This window comes from Peromyscus californicus, unplaced genomic scaffold (genome assembly GCF_007827085.1).
Source record: "Peromyscus californicus insignis strain IS unplaced genomic scaffold, ASM782708v3 Scaffold_3__1_contigs__length_106647218, whole genome shotgun sequence".
NCBI lineage: Eukaryota > Metazoa > Chordata > Mammalia > Rodentia > Cricetidae > Peromyscus > Peromyscus californicus.
The window spans coordinates 100038890-100059823 of NW_026294551.1; the positions used below are offsets into that span (position 1 = coordinate 100038890).

General features: G+C 48.7%; 1 protein-coding gene across 3 annotated transcripts in view; it reads left to right on the plus strand.

Moving 5' to 3' along the window:
* Window positions 1-20934, plus strand: part of Abat (4-aminobutyrate aminotransferase) — a 109204-nt gene that overhangs the window by 80208 nt on the left and 8062 nt on the right. For all 3 annotated transcript variants that reach the window (XM_052759418.1, XM_052759419.1, XM_052759417.1), the window contains 7 exons: window positions 7310-7390; window positions 8677-8769; window positions 9825-9887; window positions 12419-12482; window positions 14007-14155; window positions 16535-16672; window positions 18896-19063. In XM_052759418.1, the coding sequence (XP_052615378.1) occupies window positions 7310-7390; window positions 8677-8769; window positions 9825-9887; window positions 12419-12482; window positions 14007-14155; window positions 16535-16672; window positions 18896-19063 (756 nt within the window). The remainder of the gene's footprint in view (window positions 1-7309; window positions 7391-8676; window positions 8770-9824; window positions 9888-12418; window positions 12483-14006; window positions 14156-16534; window positions 16673-18895; window positions 19064-20934) is intronic.

Consider the following 20934-nt stretch of genomic DNA (forward strand, 5'->3'; position numbering starts at 1 on the left):
AGAAACTGAAAAACAAAAGGATTATATATCTGCCTGTACTAGCTTTCTTATTTGCTATGACTAAGCGACTTAAGGGGAAAATGCTTATTTGGGCTCATAATTTGAGGGCACACCATCGTGGTGGGGAGGACATGAGGCAGGGACGAGGCAGCTGGTCCCAGTGCACCTGACGTCAGGAGGCCTGGAGAGAGGAAAGCTGGAGCTCAGCTCACTTGATTTAGTCCAGCACTCCGGCCACGTGATGGCACCACAAACACTTAGGGCAGGTCCTCCCACCACAATGCAATCTAGAAAGTCCCTCGCTGACGTTCTCAGAGGTGCTTCTAGATCCAGTCAAGTTGACAGTCAGTATTAATCATCATGCTGCCCAAGGTCACATGGGCCAGTGGAGGTGCTGGAGGTGAATCCAGGGAACTGAGTTCATCTGTGATGGAGTACTCAGAGGTCAGGAAAGACTTCTCAGGGATCTTCGGGAGCAGAGGCTGTGAGGTGGCAAGCTTGGGGAATAAAAGACAGAATGGCCTGAGCAGAGACAGCAGGGGGCAGGTAGACCAGAGCAACGCGAGTTCACACCACCTTTGTCCTGGTTCGGTTTCTGTTGCTGTGAGAAAACACCGACCAAAACAACTTGGGAGGAAAGGGCTCATTGGTTTAACGTCAGACTTCCTCCCTGACAGAAGTCAGGGCAGGAACCTGGCGGCAGGAGCTGACTCGGCAGGAGCTGACTCGGAGGCAGTGAAGGCTGCTGCTGACCAGCCTGCTCCCAGGGCTTGCTCAACCTGTTCTCTTTTATAACCCAGGACCACCAGCCCAGGGGTGGCACCACCCCCCCTCACACCAATCATTAATCAGGAAAATGTCCTACAGACATACTCACAGACCAGTCTGTCAGAGGGAAGGCCTCAACTGAGATTCCCTCTTCCCAGATAGGTAGAGCTAACAACAACAAAAACAAACCAAAAACCAAAACCAAAACCAAAACAGTTCAGCCTTCAGTAGGTTTTCTCAGCTTGGCACTGATGGTGTTTAGATGCAGGCCACTCCATGTTGTGGGGGCCTCTTGTTGTGGACGCATGCGGTCCCGTGAAGAACTTCTTTAGATGTCCCTTTCCTGGGGTGCGTCAGTTGTCAGAGTGGCCAGCACGAAGGAAGGCCTGAGTTCTAGCCACACCACTTACTGAACCAGGCATGGCGGTGAGCATCAATGATTTCCTCACTGGAGAGATGCAGGAGGACCACAAGTTCAGGGGCACCCTCAGCTGCAGGAATTAGAGACCGGAATGGGTTACGTGAGAGCCTGTCTAAACATTCAGTAATAACAAGAGAAATTTGACTTTCCTCTTTGTCCCGCCCATACAGTGTTGGTGCTGTTATATATATTCATTTTCAATTATTATATTAACAGTCAGCCACAATTTTAATTTAAAACAATACCTGAAAGCTACGCATAGTGGCACGTGCCTATAATCCAAGCACTCTGAAAGCTGAGGCAGGAGAGTATCAGGAGTTCAAGTTCATCCTCAGCTAGATAGCAAGTTTGAAGCCAGCCTAGGCTCCAGGAGACCCTGTCTCAAAATGACAAACTCAGAGCCTCTGTATGTATGGCCTCTGCTTCGGGCTGCGGTCTGTTGAGCTTAGCTGTGGACTCTGCTCCTGGGGCAGGCCCCCCAGGCTCCCAGCTGGAGGCTCATTCAGCCTATGGGCAGATTTCCTGGTCTCCCTGAAACCTACATCACCACCTGCTGTAGAGTCATACCATCTTCCGCTTCCGCACATGTGATCACCCTGGGCCAAAGGGAGATGCAGAACTGTCTCCCTAGCTGGGCCCATTAGGAGTCTTCATGACAACTTCCGGGTGATGCAGGCATGGTCCTGGGGGGTGGCAGGAGGAGCGGGGTATCTAGCATCCTGTGGCTGCTCCTTCGATGCCGATGTGCTGAACATGCGCCACAATGAGCCTACGCTATATAACAGGATGTGATACGCTTCACCTCTCACTGAGACTGGATGAACAGTAACAGGAATCAAAACAAGTCACCCAGCTATGATTTCCGCCATCCACGTTAGATAGATCCTGCCCCTCTCTCCTAACAGACACCTGTGTCTCTCCTCTTTGCTGCCCCACAAACGGAATCATTCCTCATATACTCTTTATCATGTTTGATTATTTTTTTCAAAAAATCATGTGGACATTCATCCTCACCCTCGTGTGGGCAGGTGACTGTCCATTCAATAATTTTATGGCATTTCCATTGCCCTGTGTGAATATGCCGCAACCAGCTTACCTACCCTCCCGAAGATAGTTCCACGTTGGGACTCTCAGGAAGATAACTGCTGTAGACGATGGTGCCCATGGCATTTGTGGAATCCACTTGTGTGTTTCTAATGGATACGGAGCTAGCAGCAGAATTGTGGCCACAGTGGGTGTTCGTGTTCTGTTTCTGCAGATCCTGCCAGTTTGCACACTTACTCACCTGATTTCCCTTCCCACCAGCATTGGGGTGGGGGCGGGGTCTCCATCACTTCATATCCTATAGTGTATGTGAGTTTCTGTGTGACTCGGGAGGACATCCTTGTCCACTCATGCCAAGAAGCTTGATCCCTAAAGGAAAGCAGTGACAAAAAAAAAAGCCCAGTCCTAGTCAAGAATGGAACCCCACTCTTACCTGTGCTGGGGGTATAACTCTTGGTAGAGTGCTTGGCTAGCCTGCACAAAGCCCTGGGTTTCATCCCAGGCACTGTACAAACTGGGTGTGATTGTGCATGACTCTAATTCCAGCCCTCAGGAGGTAGATGCAAATGATATCAGAAGTTCCAGGCCATCCTTAACTATGTAACAAATTCAAGGCTAGCCTGGGGGACAAAAGACCCTGTTCTGAAAAGTCCTTTTTAACCTCAGAATTGGAGGTCTTCTGAAAGAGCCATGATCAGTTGCCATGCCCTGCCTTGGAGGTCCTAGAGGACAGTCTAGCCTCCAATTAATTGAGCGGGTGCACGGGGACTCCTGAGAAGGTGGCCAATGGAGCCAGAGGCTCAGAGGATGTGTTTACGATCAAAGCTGCTTTGTTTCAAAACTTGTGCAGATCCCAGATGCCTTGGCAGCTGGTGCTGAAAGAATGTGTCAACAAACATGTCACACATCTTCGCCGTGTCAGCTGCCTGCGGAGGCAGTCTTCCCAACAACACGTGACGTCAAGATCCAAGCATTCTGATTTTTGCAATGACATCTCCCTGTTCTTACAGGACGCTTCCCTGCCTGCCCCACATACCTGTCACATCTTACCCAGGCAAGCACTGGTCCTCACCCTCACCTCCCCAGCTTGCTATGGGACCCTTGTCTTCCACCTATGCCGTTCAAGGCTGGAATTACAGGTGTGCCACCAAGACCACCAAGCATGTGCTCGGGTTCTGGTCCTCATGCTTACCCAACAAAGCTTTACCACTTTCTCATCACCCCCACCCACATCTGGCTTCCTATCAACCCTCTCAGGCCACAGTAGCACCACTATGAAACTGGTGATTTCATGTCACTTCAGAAATGGATACCGCCCCTTGATTCCATCTGGGTTCCCATTCTAATGTCTCTAGGACCATCTCAATACATTTCCCCCACACTGTGCGCTGTGTATTGGACCAGCCCGTGCATGGTCACACTGCCGTGAGTAACGGCTACAGTTGGGCTTCTGTGCACCTGGGATGGATGCCAAGCTGACCAAGTAAGACACACACCAGGCTGTGACTCCTAGGCCGTTCTTCTGTACTCTCTCTATGCCTTCTCTCCTCGAGGCTCTCTATCAACATCTGGCAAGAGGTGCCCACATTGGCAGATGAAGACCCTGAAGTTCAGAGAGGTTAGGTGACTTGCCCAAGGCTTCACAGCCCTAACTAGTTCTCCCTTGCTGTGCTTGAGACAGCCAAGCTGGTGGCAAGCCTTCTGGAAACCTGTCCTCATTTGATTCTGCAGTCACATGTCCCAGATATCTTCTGTTCTTGATGTCACGCTTTGTCGAGCAAGAACACCACCCCCACATCTTTCCTGAGCCCAGATAGGCAATCAAGCTGCCAGCCCGCCTGTCTCTCTCCAGGGGCCTTTTCCCTGCAGCCCGTGGCAGCACTTGGCTCCCACCCTGGTCTCATCATGTTCCTGATTTCTCCCAGGCCCTATGCAGACCAGAGCCAGGAGGAAATGCTGTTTAAGGCCCCTGCCAACACACCAAGGTCTCCAGGTGTGTCAAGCAAATGTGTGCCCAACATGAGCATTTCTGAAGTGAGGTGCCTGGAATACCATTAGAAGCCAGCAAGCCCTCTCTGGAGTCCTGTCTGTGTGTCTTGGGGCAAATTGCCTGACCTCTGTGGGTCTCAGCAGTGGTCATGAGGAGAGTTCATGATTCATACTTCTCATCCTTCCCGCCCCCTCTGCATCTCCTAGTCCCACCAAGGAGGGCTCACAAAGCAGGAAAAGCAACAAAGGTATGGATCTGCCCCACTTTCTACTGACCTAGCCATACCCCAAAGCCACTAGGAGTCTCCCCCCATGCAGCAAGGGCACTGTTCCAATTTGCACTGAGCTCATTATCTGATCATGTCCATGAGAAGGAAGTGTCCAAGAAGTCCCCACATCCCAGTGCAGCCTCCACGTGTCTGTTCTGGTTTGTTTGTGTTTCTGACAGAATCTCCTGGAATCTAGACTGGCCACAACCTCCCATGTAGCTGAGGACAGCCTTGAATTTCTGCGCTTCCTGCCTCCACTTCCCAAGTGCTTTCGATTGCTGGCATGAGCCACCATACTAGATTTCTGCAGTGGTGGGCATGGAACCCAGGGCTTTGTGCATAGTGGGTGAGCACTCTACCAATGGAGCAGTGTCTTCAGCCTAGACCTCTCTGTGTATACCAGGTGGGCCTTGAACTTGACAGGAATCTACACCACACCCTGCCCAATCCCTACTTTTTACCTACTTTTTATAATAAATGTTCTTTTTTTTTTTTCTTTTGGATTTTGGTTTTTCGAGACACGGTTTCTCTGTGTACCCTTGGTTATCCTAGGACTTACTCTGTAGACCAGGCTGGCCTCGAACCCACAGAGATCCGCTGCCTCTGCCTCCCAAGAGCTGGGATTAAAGGCATGTGCCACCACCACACAGCTTATAATAAATATTCTTATTCATAGCAAGAGAGTACTTTTTTATTTATAGACAAACTGCAAAGATAGCTCATGTTTCCTTTCTCCAGCTGGCCCTTGTAGTAAAGGTCATTTACCAAATGATGCACACAAGTTAATGCTGCTCAGGGCCAAGCCACAGACTTCACTTGGGACTCACCAGTCTACACAGTACTTTGGTGATATGCCCTAGAATCCAAGCCAAGGTGCCAAGTTGCATTTAATGTGATCCTTTTTACAACGCAGGCCCACTTCCGCGTGACCTCACTCCTTATCCCTTGAGTAGCCTCTCTCTGTTTCCAGCTCCTGCTGGTATGTGTCAGGGGTGAATCCCCAGGACTGCTCTGTTCTTAGTCCACTGCAGGTGTGTTTGGTCCTTAGCATGAGGGCCAGCTCCAGCACCCAGACAAGGAAGGGACTTGGGCTCCAGTCAGCCTCCAACTGTGTCCTGGGCTCCCCTGCCCTGGAGCCCAGAAGGCTCCCTTCATCACTCTCTGGAAACCCCGAACTACTCTGAACTCACTGGAGTTGTAAAGTATGCCACTCTGCCCTGATGCTCTAGCTGCTCATCTGACCAGTTACAAGTTATCCTAAGGACGCAGGAAGGCCGTGTTCAGTGACGACCAGGGAGTAGGTGACCAGATGCACCGTGCTTCCTCCGTGGCCTCACTGTTGTTCACTGGCTGGGATCATTCCCTCCTGGTGGAGTTGGGCAAGGAGGAAGGCCACAGGTAGGCAGTCATGACCTCCTAGAGTGTTCCTAGAACCCCTGTAAGCAAAGATGGGCACAACGTGCTCTCCCCGTTTTAAAGATAAAGTCCTTGAATCTTCGTTTTAAGTGACTTACCGTTAATAACTTTGACTTTGTTTTTTTGGGGGACTTTTGAGACTGGGTCTTGTGTAGGCAGGCTTCAAACTCACTTTGAACTTGAACTTCTGATCCTCCTGCCTCCACCTCCCCAGTTCTGGGGTTACCGAGGTGTGCCAGCACACCTGCTCTATGCGGTGTTGAGGATGGAACCCAAAGCTTCCTACGTCCTAGGCAAGCTCTCTACCACCTGAGCTTTGGCTCCAGCCCCGGAAGCTGTGTTAATATGGGATTTTACTCCTAAAGACACCTGCCTCACGTAGGCCCTTGCAATCCTGTCCCTCAGCCAGAGGCCATTTGAGGACACATTTTTGTCAGAATTTGAGAGTCAGTGCACATTTCCCCTTTCTCTGAAATGTGTTCATACTGTCTTCCTCGGCCTGTGGACCTCCCAGCAGCCACAGGGCAGGGCACACTCATCTTTTGACAAACAGGTTGGTCTCAGTCCTTACACTTCCCAGGTGTGAGGAGCAAACATCAGTTCAACATTGACTCACCCTGCTGTTTTCCTTGCAGGGGGAATTAATTCTGTGGACCCGTATCTATCAAATGGGGGAGACGGGATGATTGACGTAAAGATGCTTGTGATGCTCTGGCTTTTTTCTCTATTATTTAACCAGTTCCACCAACACATCTCCATTCTGTCTAGAAGTCCCACAACTGTAGTATGTGTGTGTGTGTGTGTGTGTGTGTGTGTGTGTGTGTGTGTGTGTGTGTACTCACACATGCATGCACTTGCATGTGTGTGAGTGTACAGGGGTGCGTGCACCACAGCACATGTGTGGAGGTCATAGGGCAGTCTCAGGGGTTGTTTCTGTCTTCTACCTTGTTTATGACAATCTCTTGTTCCCCACTGTGCACTCCAGGTGGCTGCCTGAGCTGCTAAGAATTCTCCTGTCTCTGCCTCCCATCTTGACACAGGGACACTGGGATTATAGACACTCACTACCACATCTGACTTTACAGGAGTTCTGGGGATCTGAACTTGGGTCCTCACATTTACATGGTACTTTACCCACAAAGCCAGCTCTCCGGCCCCTGCTAGGGCCTTAGAGTGCCCCTCCCCACCTTTTAAAATTAAGGTATAATATTGAATTCCAGGCTAGCCAGTGATATGTGAGACTTTGTCTCCCCAAAAAAACTCCAAACACTGAAACAGCACCCATGAGCCAACAGTGCCACTCAGAGCCTGTTTGACCCCTCGACTGCACAAAGGCACCATGTGGAAGAGGACCTGGGTTGGAGGCCAAGGGCTGACATGTTTTCCTGCTGTTCTTTTACAGAGCACTTTCATCAACAGACCTGCCTTGGGCATCCTGCCTCCAGAGAACTTTGTAGACAAGCTCCGGGAGTCCTTGATGTCGGTGAGTTTGGGGATAACCGCCCCAAGTTTGTAGTTCAGCTTCCAGCCCATCCGTCCTCAGAGGTGGTCAGGGCAGGGCCAGGGAAGGATGAGATCCATAGCCAGGGAGGATGGGTATGCAGAAGGCAGCTGCTGCAGTAACTGTCTGGCTACACAAAACCCTGTCTCAAAAGGAAGAAAAAGGGGGCTGGAGAGATGGCTCAGTGGTTAAGAACAGGGACGCTCTTCCAGAGGACCCGGGTTCAATTCCCAGCACCCACATGGCAGCTCACAACTGTCTGTAGTTCCAGTTCCAAGGGACCCGACACCCATGGCAAAACACCAATGCACATAAAATAAAAATAAATAAATTAAAAAAAAGAACCAAGGGGGAAAGAAGGAAGGAAAGAAGGAAGGGAGGAAGGAAGGAAATGCATTGAAAAGAGACAAGAGACAGCTTTGCTGAAATGACCAACTTTTTACCTGATTCATAAACAGTTGTGTGTGTGTGTGTGTGTGTGTGTGTGTGTGTGTGTGTGTGTGTGTGTGTGTAAACAGGTCTCATAAAGCCCAGAATGGCCTCAAATGCATGATCTATGTAGCCCAGGCTAGCCTCAAACTCACTATGGGGGTAGCCTTGAACTTTTGATCCTCCTGGATCTACTCAGTGCAGAAGTGTGCCAGCACACCCATTTTATGCAGGGCTTGGAATCTAAACCCAGGGCTTTGTGCATGCTAGGCAAGTGCTCTACCAACTGATCCACATTTCCAGCCCTCAAGAAGAATGTTTTAAATTTTTATTTTGAAGAAAAGAAGGGGTTTTGGGAGGGGAGACAAAGGACATCCTGGGGAAATGTGTTCACGTTCTGTGATGAGAACTTGGTCACCTCTTCAGTTCTACTTGCCAAGGGATTAAAGTCACTGAGAACCTCAGCTTAACATCTCTGTGCGGGTGCCTCAGGAGACACAGACGGAACTGATATTTCCACACACTCTGCTTATTTTTAAACTTGAGACAGAGTGTCACTGTGTAGTCCCATCCGGTGCCGAGATGGACAGGTGTACACAAACATGCTGGGCTGGGTTCCGCCGAAGTTTCTCTTGCTCTCTTTCCTCTCTGATGAACTCAAAGATCTCCCTGGGCTTCTCCTCCACCCTGGGAAAGACTGAACCCACCCTTCAAACCTGCTGTTTCTGGTGCATCCCCGGTTCCCTCCCAGCTTCCCCCAACCTCCCATCAATGCTGGAGGATTCAGCTCTAGGGATAGAAATGGGGTCCAAATGATTCATAGTGGGCTCCCTCTGCAGGTGGCGCCCAAAGGCATGTCCCAGCTCATCACCATGGCCTGTGGCTCCTGCTCCAATGAGAATGCATTCAAGACCATCTTCATGTGGTACCGGGTAAGCTTTGGGGCAGGAGCACCCACGCCGACTCAGCCACACTCTCACCCTTGCTCCCCAGTGTTTGACTCGGATGTAATCTAGAGCAGTGGTTCTCAACCTTCCTAATGCTGTGACCCTTTAATACAGTTCTTCATGTTGTGGTGACCCTCCAATCATAAAATTATTTTCATTGCTACTTCACAACTGTAATTTTGTTATTGTTATGAATCATAATGTAAATATCTATGTTTTATGATGGTTTTAGATGACCCCTGTGAAGGGGTTGCAACCCACGAGTTGAGAACTGCTGGTCTATAGAGCTTGGTTGGAACTTTCCAACATCCCAGTGCGGCACGGCACAAAAGGCTTAGCTTCTGCTGTGTAGTTATGTTACCCACAAGGCAGGCTTAGCCACCTGTTCCCAAGAAGCCAATTAAAAAGACAAATTAAGCGCAAAAAATGGGGATTTATTCAATGTGGCCACATTGGGAAGAGGGATAAATAAAAGAGGTCTGGTCACACCCCAATCTGTCTTCCAGGTCCGGATATGAGACTTAGGTTTAAGTAGACAAGATCTCTATAACTAAGCAGTCCTGGTCAGGGTGTGGTCCCCGCCCGCCATTGTCTCAGCTGCAATCTCTCCTGTAAGGTTCTGACAATTTGTAGATCTTCCTCAAGGAGAGGGGTTCCCCTTGAACTGTTCCTTGGGCTTTAGCCCTTTTTTCTCACAACATGAGACCCCAGGGGAATTTCAGTTTCTTGGGCATTCATTGTTTCAATAGCCTGACAGACAAATGTCTTCACTCCTGCCAGGAGGGTTACGGTCACGATTTTCCCTGCCATAAATTGTCCCATTTCAACAGCCCCTGGTTGCTGCTGACAAATATTTCGTTGCTTGTTTCATTGCAAGCTCAACTAGTGTCATGTGTCTGTCTAGATATGTCATGATAGGACGTCAAGTAAACTCCTAAGAACATAGTCTAGTTGTCTGGGTTAAGCATCACCTTGGTGGGGGAGGGGACACCCTTTTTTCCCCAGCATGTCTCTGATTCTGTTCTGTTCTGCTTTGGAAGAGTAAGGAACGAGGGCAAAGAGGTTTCTCGAAAGAGGAGCTGGAGACCTGCATGGTTAACCAGGTAGGTGCAGACCTGAAGGGGTGGCTCAGTAAAGATGTTTCATTCCAAGCCTGACAGCCCAAGTTCAATCCTGTAACCCACCCCATACCCTGCCCCCACACCCACACATACCCGGCCCTCACACCCCACCCCCACACCCATCCCCCACCCCACCCCCACCCCCTACCCCACACCCATCCCTCACCCCACATCTCACACCCACCCCACCCCACACCCACCCCACCCCACACCCACCCCACACCCATCCCTCACCCCACATCTCACACCCACCCCACCCCACACCCACCCCACACCCATCCCTCACCCCACATCTCACACCCACCCCACACCATCACCCACCCCACACCCACACCCACACCCTACCCCACACCCATCCCCCACCCCACCCCCACCCCCTACCCCACACCCATCCCTCACCCCACATCTCACACCCACCCCACCCGACACCCACCCTACACCCATCCCTCACCCCCACCCCCACACTATGTAATTAGCTTGTAGGTGTATCTGGGCCTACTTCTTCACCCATCTGAGGACTTGCCCTGGTCACTTGTTGAACCACCCCCGTCCTTCTGAATGAGGAGTCCCCATGCTTTGCACCCAGAGTTCATTTCCTAGTACGAGGCTGAGGAGCACTCTTCCTAATTGGTCATTAATTATCCAGAACAACTTCCTGAATTTGACAGTCTACAGAAACCATGAATGTCTGCTCAAGTATACTGATTTCTTTTACCGTTTAAGATAAAATAAAACTCAGGGATAAATATTAAGAATAAAACCCCGAGATAACCACAAGTGACCATGCACCACACACCACTAAGTGCCCCACAACCCCTTGGCCCTGCCTCTTCCTCTTCCAAGGGCTTTTCTTTGCCTGTTCCCGGGGCCGCCAGGCAACTCCATGATCCATTCCGGCCAGCTGAACGTGAACCCCGCCTCTCGAACCAATGCTCTACTCTTTTGGACATCAGACCACAACACAGACAAAATTCCCATAACATTCAAATCTAGACCAACCCAAACCATCAGCACAAATGTCTACAATAGTGTTCACTCCACTGGTATTTATAGTAATTTCAACCAGAAAAGGATGGACATCACCTATTCTGTACAAGCATGCAGAAAAATCAGTTAAATGTCCGGCTTCCAAATTCAGAAAGAATTCCAAAATTCCAAATGCTACAGATGGGGTTCATCCTCACTTGATGTCCGAGGACAGCCTGGTCTACTAACGTTTTTAGACCTCATTCCTCACTTTTAGTAGCTACATCAAAGTGTACCTAATGATGTGTCTGTTGCCATTTTGTTGTGTTGTTTTATAGCAGAGTTTCCATGAAGCCCGGGTTGACCTGAAGCCTGTAGGGTCAAACGTGTAGAGATCCCACTGCATCTGCCTTTTTAGTACTGTGGCATGCCACCAACCTAGCTTGGTCATCTGTTACCTTTACAATCAGGAGACATACAGAAAATAGTGATGGGAGTATTCTGGGATGTGTGGAAGGAGATCATAGAGTTTGTCTCAGGAAGAAAGCTAGAGGTAGCACCAGCCTCCCAGAGCTCAGGGCTAAGGCATCTAAAGTGGTGGCAGCAATTCTCCACGAGGGAGCCAGAATCCTGTTAGGAGTCTCTTGCTGGATAGAGGGTAAAGAACACAAACTCTGGGGTTGGAGTGATGGCTCAGAGATTAAGAGCGCTCATGTGGAACCCAGGTTCAATTCCCAGCACCTACATGGCAGCTCACAACCATCTGTGACTGCAGTCCCAGGGGACTCAATGCCTTCTTCTGACCTCTTTGACACCAAGCATCCATGTGGTGCACAGACACACAGACAAAATACCCATACATATTAAATAAATAAATAAATAAATATTTTTTTAAAGGAAGTGAATAGGGACCACCTCCTCATCTGCTTGGAGCTGGGAAGGGGCTGAAACTTACACACCAGATTCTTGAGCCTCTGGAACCCAAGGGGGCAACTACCTGCCGTGAGGAGAGAGAAGATGGGGGTCCTCCTCTTACTGTTTGCCCTGGCCAACCTCTTCAGACACCTTGGCCACTTCTGATGACCATGCATTTCCAGTGAGAGCCACAGCTCAGTTCCTGTCTCAGGTCAGCCTCACAGCACAAGCTGTGGAAGTCAGGGCAGCCTGGAGCATGCGCAGGCTGGACGAGCAGAGAAACTGTAGAACCAGTCCCTCTGCCGGCAGCACTCAGCCACTGCCTACCACCAAGCAGAAAAATGTCACCTGGGGCAGACTTCGTGGAAAGCCAGGAGCCCAGTGATGTGAAACGCCTTTGTTTTAAAATTATAACTTTTAAGTCTGCTGAAGAAGAGTGCCAATAACACAGAGCACCTGCAGGCTGGTATGACTGCTAACATCTAGTTTACATTCCTGCCCCTACAAGCCCCACATGCACCCCGGGAAGGACCGTAGTTCTAATGGACACCTACCTTTGTTTGGGTCTACTGAGTAGTATACAGTCCCCAGTGCTCACAGTGGTGACTGGTGCCTGCATTTTTTCATTCTAGAGTCCTGGATGTCCCGACTACAGCATCCTCTCCTTCATGGGTGCTTTCCACGGGAGAACTATGGGTAAGGAGGGACCAGTACAGTTCCAGACTTCATGCTTCCTGTCACCACAGATGCTAATGAGCAGAGACCAAAGCTCGATCTTTAAGCTTCCTTGTATCTAGGAAGTCATCAGTCTGAAAAGACAGAGAGTTTAAAGTGTGTGTGTGTGTGTGTGTGTGTGTGTGTGTGTGTATGAGAGAGAGAGAGAGAGAGAATGTGCTCATGCACGTGCGCTGATGCCTTCCCCCTCCTATCTCCAGCACGTTTTACAGAGAGTAAGAACAAAGGCATCAGTCATTCTGAAGTTCAGTATTGTCCTCTGATCAGGGGTCAGCCTCCTCTTTGAGATGTTTGTGTGTCTCTCCGTATCGCCTCCTGAACGTTTTAAACCTCATTATTATCTCTCCCTGTGCAGCAGCGTTCATAATTTCTCAGCCCTGCAGAGTCTCCCAAGCCTTCCTAAGCACCACCTAGGCCGAAGGTTAACTCAGAACAAACGGCTAGCAGTGCACACAATGGGCTATCGCAATGTGAACATGCAGGCAGCTGAATGGCTCAGTGGGTAAAGGCGCAGACTTGTTGGCATGAATTTGATCCCCAGAACCTACATGGTGGATGGGACCCCACTAGCTGTCACCCTGCTCTCACATGCACACGTTGGCACACTCACCCACCCCAATAAATAAATAAACGTATTTTTTTAATTTTGAGAAAAACGGGACTGAGAAGATAATGGCTCAATGGTTAAGAGCACTTGTTGCTCTTGCAGAGGACCTGGGTTCAGTTCCCAGCCACCACATAGCAGCTCACAACCATCTGTGACTCCAGGTCCAGAGGGTCTGATGACCTCCTCCAGCACACAGTCCACATACAAAACACTCGTGCAAAACACTCATACATGTAAAATATTTTAATATAGTTTTGAAAAAAACACTGTATACCTGTAGATTCCTTTCTACAATATAAAATGCAAATATACTCTTATAATCTAGAATATAAAGGGCTGGAAAGATAGCCCAGAGGTTGTGAGTGCTTGCTACTCTTCAGAGGACCTAAGTTTGGATTCCCAGCATCCATGCCAGGTGGCTCCCAACCATATGTGAGTTCAGTTCTAGGAGGTATTGTGCCCTTTCCTGGCATTTCACTCACGTGACCTACATTCACACAAACATATGTATACATTAATAAAATAACAGCAATAACACAGAATATAAAAAATGTCCCGTCCATCCCTCCTGTAACCAATCAATTCCATTCGGTTTCCTGCAGAGAGGGGATGATTGTGCCCATTTGCAAATATGAATTATGGGTCAGCAAAGGGAGGAACTTCCAAGGCCACTTAATGACAGAGCAAGGATTTTGAACTCTTGTCTCTCCTCTTCAGCAATTGGGTTTAATCTGAGACAAATCATAAAGCAAATACACACACACACACCCCATCCAAGGTTCTCATGCATGAGGCTGAACAGCTCATCATGCCCTCTTTAAAGACACCATGCTACTGCCCCAAGCCAACTGTCTGTTCTTCTGTTTTGCTGGGCTCAGGATGCTTAGCGACCACACACTCCAAAGCAATTCACAAGATTGACATCCCTTCCTTTGACTGGCCCATTGCTCCGTTCCCACGGCTGAAATACCCCCTGGAGGAGTTTGTGAAGGACAACCAGCAAGAGGAGGCCCGCTGCCTAGAAGAGGTAACCTGGTCCCCACAGCCTCCTTCCATCTCTGTTTCTCTCTGGGCTCAGGAGTCTGAGCCCAGAAGAGGACAAATGCAGGACATGGTAGTGCTCCTCAGGGAGGAAGTAAGGACACGGAGACCTCATGCGTCAAGTGTTCGGTACGGGAAGAGACTAGAGGCATTGTTTTGGTACCTAGCATTTATCCCCACTTCTGGTACCAGTTTCTCCACCATTTCTTTGGGGACAAATTTAAGTGACTTCAAAGTAAGGGAGACTAGATGTATTTAATTAATGTGGATGTCTGGTAGGAAAGGGGCTCCATGGGTTCAGTCCCCTGGTTGGCATTCTTTCCCTGAGTTCTAGAGCTCCTGTAAGTTTCGCTGGAGGTCACACTAGAAAAGAATGAGGACTTGCAGTCCTTTGCCTCCACGTCTGCATTTCCCCAGAAACAGCCGCCTTTGATCTGCCCCGTGTAGGAAATGGAAAAGTATAGGAAGAGGTCTCCTGCTGGAGCAACAGTGACTGTATTCTCTATATTGCAGAGATGCTCAAATAACTCTGCTGACTTTCTTCTTGAGCATGTCACCATTTTCAGCAGTATTTATTAAACACCTACCAGGTGTCAAGCGGAGTGCTTAGTGGTTGGTATCAGCAGTAAATGAGAGAGACGAGACCATAGGTCAGGCTTGTAACCTAGAAAACTACAGATTTCTTAGTTACCAGCCTTTAAAAGTAAGAAAAGGGCTGGGGGTGGAGCGAGGCGAAGACAGTGTTCTCCCGGCATTCACAAAGGCCTGGGCACCAAATAAAATCAGGTGTGGTGCTGCATGCCCATAATCCTAGCATTTAGGAGGTGATCAGGAGGATCAGAAATTCAAGATCATTATCAGCTACATAGTGAATTCAAGGCCATCCTGGAATAGATGAGACCCTGTCTTAATGAATAAGTAGAAATAGATGAAATTTATTTTAGTAGCATCTTTTATTTGTTCCTTGAGATACAGTCTCAGATTCTAGCCAAGCTGTCCTGGAACTTACTGTTTAGCACAGGCTGGCTTCAGACTTAGAGAAATCCTACTGCCTCAGCCTCGCCAGTGCTGATGTTCCAGGAATGAGACACAGCATTTTATTGAACCTAATATATCAAAATATGGTCTCAACATATAATTAATATTTTTAAAAGTATCAGTGAGACTGTTTTTCATATTAAGCCCCTGGAACACTGTGTATGTGCTGCATAAAAACTGTTTAAGTCGTGGGTTTTGTTTTGTTTTGTTTTTTAAATTTTGAATACTTATTAAACAAATAGTTAACTATCATAGTGCTATTTGTCCATCATTTCTAATACCTGTTTCAGAACAAGAGTTCAAAAATAGAACCACTTAGGGACAGTTGGGGACCTTTCTTATGTACAATCGTTGTTGTTGTTGTTTTACATCCAATGTAGCAGTGTGAGAGTTATAGATCATGCAGTGCAGCCGTTCCAGCATTTAGTTCAATCCATTTTATGACTCAGAACACTCTCACCCCAACCAGGGTTGTCTTAGCACCCTGGGCCATCTTCTCAAGTCACTCTAAGTGTTCTGCCCACACAGTCCCCAACTGTACAACACACAGCCGCACGCTGCAGTCTGCCTTCGCTACAGGTGGGTTTTGCAGCATCTTCTGAAATGAGGCCCTATCTTAGTCTGCCCACAAGCCACGCATGCAAGCAGGAAGAGCAGTAACAGCACAGCAGAGGCAGCAACAGTGACGTGCTTAGAGTAGTGGCCATGCCCACCTTTTCAGTAGGCTATTCTAATATGCCCACTTACAGAGCCTGGCATGGAGGCACATGCCTGTAATACCAGAATTTGGAGGTAGAGATAGGAGAGTTTAGAGTACATGTCCACGCTCGGCTACATAGTGTACGTGTCCATGCTCGGCTACATAACAAAAACAAAAACAAACAAAAATTTAAGACAAGGTTTCACTATGTCACCCTGGCTGGTCTAGAAGTCACTTTGCAGACCAGGCAGTCCTTGAACTCACAGTTTCATCTGCCTCTGCCTCCTGAGTGCTCGGATTAATGGTGTGTGCCACCAGGCCAGGCACTGCATAACAAATGTGAGGCCAGTCTGGGCAATATGTGTGCCCACTTACAGATCAAGAAAGGGAGGGTTCAGAAGGCTGACTTACTTGTCCCATAGGTGCTAGCCCCAATAACAGCAGAGCACGTACCTGTACAGAGTGTGGCTCCTAACAGGTCCCACACTTGTCCTGGGAAATGCCACAGACACACTTTCTGTATGATTTCAAGGGGTTCACAGAGCACCCCCCCATGCCCATCTATGGAGTCTACTGTTCCTTCCAGGGGGGTCTGTGAGCAGCTCCCTTCTCCCCTTCTGGGTTTAGGTAGAAGATCTGATTGTGAAATATCGGAAAAAGAAGAGAACAGTGGCTGGAATCATCGTGGAGCCCATTCAGTCTGAAGGCGGAGACAACCACGCATCAGATGACTTCTTCCGGAAGCTGAGAGACATCGCCCGGAAGGTTAGAGTGCATGGAATGAGGCTGGACAGGACCACAAGGGTTTCTGAGTTCGGTTCCCAGAGCAAAAAGTTGGCTCCTCTTCTGCCTTGGGTCCATGAAAACTTATATGTGTGTAGAAACTGACTGGCCTTATTGAGGACAGAGAAGTTGGGATTGGTTCTAGGGCCATAGCTCAACAGAACAGGTTTGCCTAGCTTGTACAGAGCCCTGTGTTCCACTTGAGGTGGGGGCAGGCTTCTGTTGGGAGGCATGGCTGATTCTTATTTAAAGTAAGTTTGCTGAGTCAGCCCCTCGGGCTGGAGTTGTCGTTCAGTGGGAAAGCACTTGGGTAGTATGCACAAGGTGCTGGGTTCAGTCCTCAGCATAGAAGAAAAATAAAAGTTTTACGAGACGTGATGGCTCAAGCCTACAATCCTAGCACTTAGGAGGCTGAGGCAGGAGGATTATCACAAGTTCACAAGTTCAGGACTATCTTGGGTTATGTAGAGTTCAAGACCAGACTGGGTTATAGAGTAACCTGACTTTAAAAAAAAAAAAAAGCCTCCAAACTACTAGGGTTTTTTTTGGGGGGGGGTGTTTTTGTTTGTTTTTCCTTTTCATTTTTTTATTTTATCTTATTTTATGTGTATGGGTGTTTTGCCTGCATGTATATCTGCGTAGCATGTGCACACACTGCCTGCAGAGTCCAGAAGAATGCATCAGGTCCCCTGGAACTGGAGTTACAGACAGTTGTAAGCTGCCATGTGGGTGCTGGAAATCGAACTAGGGTCCTATGGAAGAGCAACCAATGCTATTAACCATGGAGCTATCACTCCAGGCCCCAAACTACTGTTTTCTTCTGGTGTCTTCATTAGGGTTTCTGTTGCTTCGACAAAACACCAGGACCAAGAACAAGTTGGGGAGGAAAGTTGGGTTGATTCGGCTGAAGCTTCCACATCACTGTTCCTCACTGAAGGAAGTCAGAGCAGGAACTCACACAGGCCAGGAACCCGGAGGCAGGAGCTGATGTAGAAGCCATGGAGGGGTGCTGCTTACTGGCTTGCTCAGCCTGCTTTCTTACAGAACCCAGAACCACCTGCCCAGGGATGGCACCACCCACAATGGGCTTGGCCCTCCCCCCATCAATCACCAATTAAGAAATGCCCTATAGTCAGATCTTATGGAGACATTTTCTCAATTCAGTCTCCCTCCTTTGAGATAACTCTAGTTTGTGTGTCAAGTTGACATAAGACCAGCCAGCGCAGCAGGACTTGTTCAGTGAGGAGATCCCTGAAACGGCCACAGCCTCCTGCTTTCTCTTTCTGGAACCTGCCTTGTTTTCCAGTCCACTCTGGCCCACAGTCAGCAGGTGTAGAAGGAGCAGCGTCAACACCACCTCTTTGGTCTAATGGATTGGGCATTATATGCATTAGCTTTTTGTCACTGCAAGCATATTACTTGATTTAAACAGAGTACGCCCCCAGAGGAAAGACTTGACTTTGCTCCGTTTCACAGGGTTCAGGCCATAGTCATCTAGCCCCACCTGTGTGGGCAGATCACTATGGCAGCAGAAACGTGTCACAGGAGAACTGTTCACATTGTAGCTGACAGGAAACATAGAATGAGACAAGAAATGACCAAGAGATACTCTACCCCCACCCCAAAGACCCAGTGACCTGTTTCCTCCAGCTAGACCCCCACTTCTAAAGTTCCCACAGCATCCCAGTTGCACCCTGGCAGGAGAGCAAATGCTCACCATAGGAGCCTGTGGGGGAAAGTTTATATGAGCATGGTAACAGGTATATGTACTACAGACACATCAAACTAGTCAGTTCATAGATAAGACACACGGGACATGAGCCACTTTACACACACATGGAGTTAGTGAATCTGGGTAATGCAGAGACCATGGCCGCTGATGTGGAGGGATTGACTTCTCAGCTTCAAGCTTGCACACACTGCCTTCTGATGCAGTCAAGCCCAGGACAGCAGCCACATGCCGCAGAGCTCTGAGATGGTGTGGGAGTAGTCGATGGACTGGTTTTGTTCTGTCTGGGCAGTTCGAGGGTATGTTCAGATGTAGCTCTGATCCAAACTGTTCTGTTTTGGTCTGCATAACTGGGGAATGGGGCTTGGCTTCTCAGTTTAGAGTACAAGGCTGAGGCACACAGCTAGACTCCAGCTTGGGTGGGATCCCTGGAGGCTAACACATGTTTGTTTCTCCCTGCCCTGTTCTCGGAGCAGCATGGCTGTGCCTTCTTGGTGGATGAAGTTCAGACTGGAGGAGGCTGTACGGGCAAGTTCTGGGCCCACGAGCACTGGGGCTTGGACGACCCAGCCGATGTAATGTCCTTCAGCAAGAAGATGATGACTGGGGGCTTCTTCCACAAGGAGGAGTTCCGGCCAAGTGCTGTGAGTATCCTGGCTTTCTCTGCTTGTTCAGAGCACATGGTTGTTCCCTTGTATACCTAAGGAACCGAGGGGCCTCCTGGGTGGCACAGAGGTTTCCTTCAGTGGCACGTGCAATAATGTCAGTAGCTGCTGCTGTGGAATGGGCACTTTGTGCCTGTCCATTTCTGGTGGTCCCTTAATTCACACAACAGTCTAACTAAGGAGTCTTGTATTCTCTTTGCAATGCTTTACTAATGGCAGGCCAGGTCTAGAAGTCAAGCAAGCCTCAGCGTAGTTACTTTTCTCGTTGCTGTGACCCAGTGCCTGACAGGAACGTCTTAAAGAAGAGTTTGGGCTTACAATTTGAAGGGATGTAATCCATCATGACGGAGGTATGGTGACAAGAGCAGGAGATGACCGGCCACACTGCATCTGTCAGGAAACAGAGAGAGGGAAAGTGGCTTGAACAATAAAACCTTACGGTGGGTCCCCAGGACCCACTTCCTCCGGCAAGGATCCGTTCCTTAAAGTCCTACAGGCTTCCAAAACACCAGCAGCTGCTGGGGACTAAATTTTCCAACACATGAGCCTGTGGGGGACACTTTTACATTTAACCCACAGCTCCCTCCAAGATCTGAGCCTGTTAGTGACCGTCCGGAGTCTCACAGAGCCCATCTGTTAGCCATGCACATACACTACAGATTTTCATGTGTACATATAATGCACACACACACACACACACACACACACACACACACACACACACACAGCCTTCAAGGGTCCAAAATCCTTGCATTATTCCTATGTGTAGTTTCTACCCTCATGATTGCTTCATCATCCAAAATGTCTACTGGAATTCTGGCTTTCATACTTCAGTTCTAATCTGTGGTAAGGAAAAAGAAGAGAAGAAAAAATGACCTCCTTTTATCTTTAACAGCCTTCACAGAAATCCCATGTCATTCTCTCTGTGTCTCTCTGTCTGTCTCTCTGTCTCTGTCTCTCTGTCTCTGTCTTTGTCTCTGTCTCTCTGTCTCTCTCTCTCTCTCTCTCTCTCTCTCTCTCTCTCTCTCTCTCTCACACACACACACACACACACACACACACACACACACACACAGAGAGATTATTTAATTGTTGTGTCTGTGCATGCTAATGCCAGCAGAGGTCAGAAGAGAGCTTCAGAACCCTGGAGCTGGCGTTACAGGTGCTTGCTAGCCAGGCAGTGCAGGTGCTAAGTAGGGAACTCTGGTCCTTCTTAACTGCTGAGCCAGCTTTTCGATTTCTAACATGTGACTTAAACCTGGGCACATGGCCAGTCCACACTGTAAGAGAGGCTGGGAAGTGTTTTACTTGGCAACATTGCTACTGTAAGGATTCATGGATGGGAAAAGTAGATCATGTTTGAGAGTCAGCAGACCACCATGCAATCCCGGTGCCACCACCGATGAATCAAATTTGCTAGGATCTTCTAACCTTTCTGTACCTCGACTTCCTGCTATATAAAATAAAGATGATATGGCAGTTGTGCACCACACAGCAAGGTTTCAGTCAACAGTGGGGTGCACATATCACAGTGCTCCCTCGAGATTGAATTGTCTGTGACATTATGATGACATTTTAGTTTGTCTAAGACTATTTGCACAATGATGAAATCACTTAACATTGCATCTCTTAGAGCATCTCCTTTGTTAAGTGATGCACACCACTGCAGTTAAGGAACAATCATCTTGATTTTTCTGGGCCTGAGAGACTTCCCAGGGTATGTGACAAGCAGGTCTCTCAATAGTACTGGATAACTTCAGTGAGATAATCAATGTTTCCCTCCCAGCCCTGAGATGTTTGGTGGTCTGGTGTCTCTCCTCCTTGGGAGATGAAAAGGTGTCAGTTCTGGG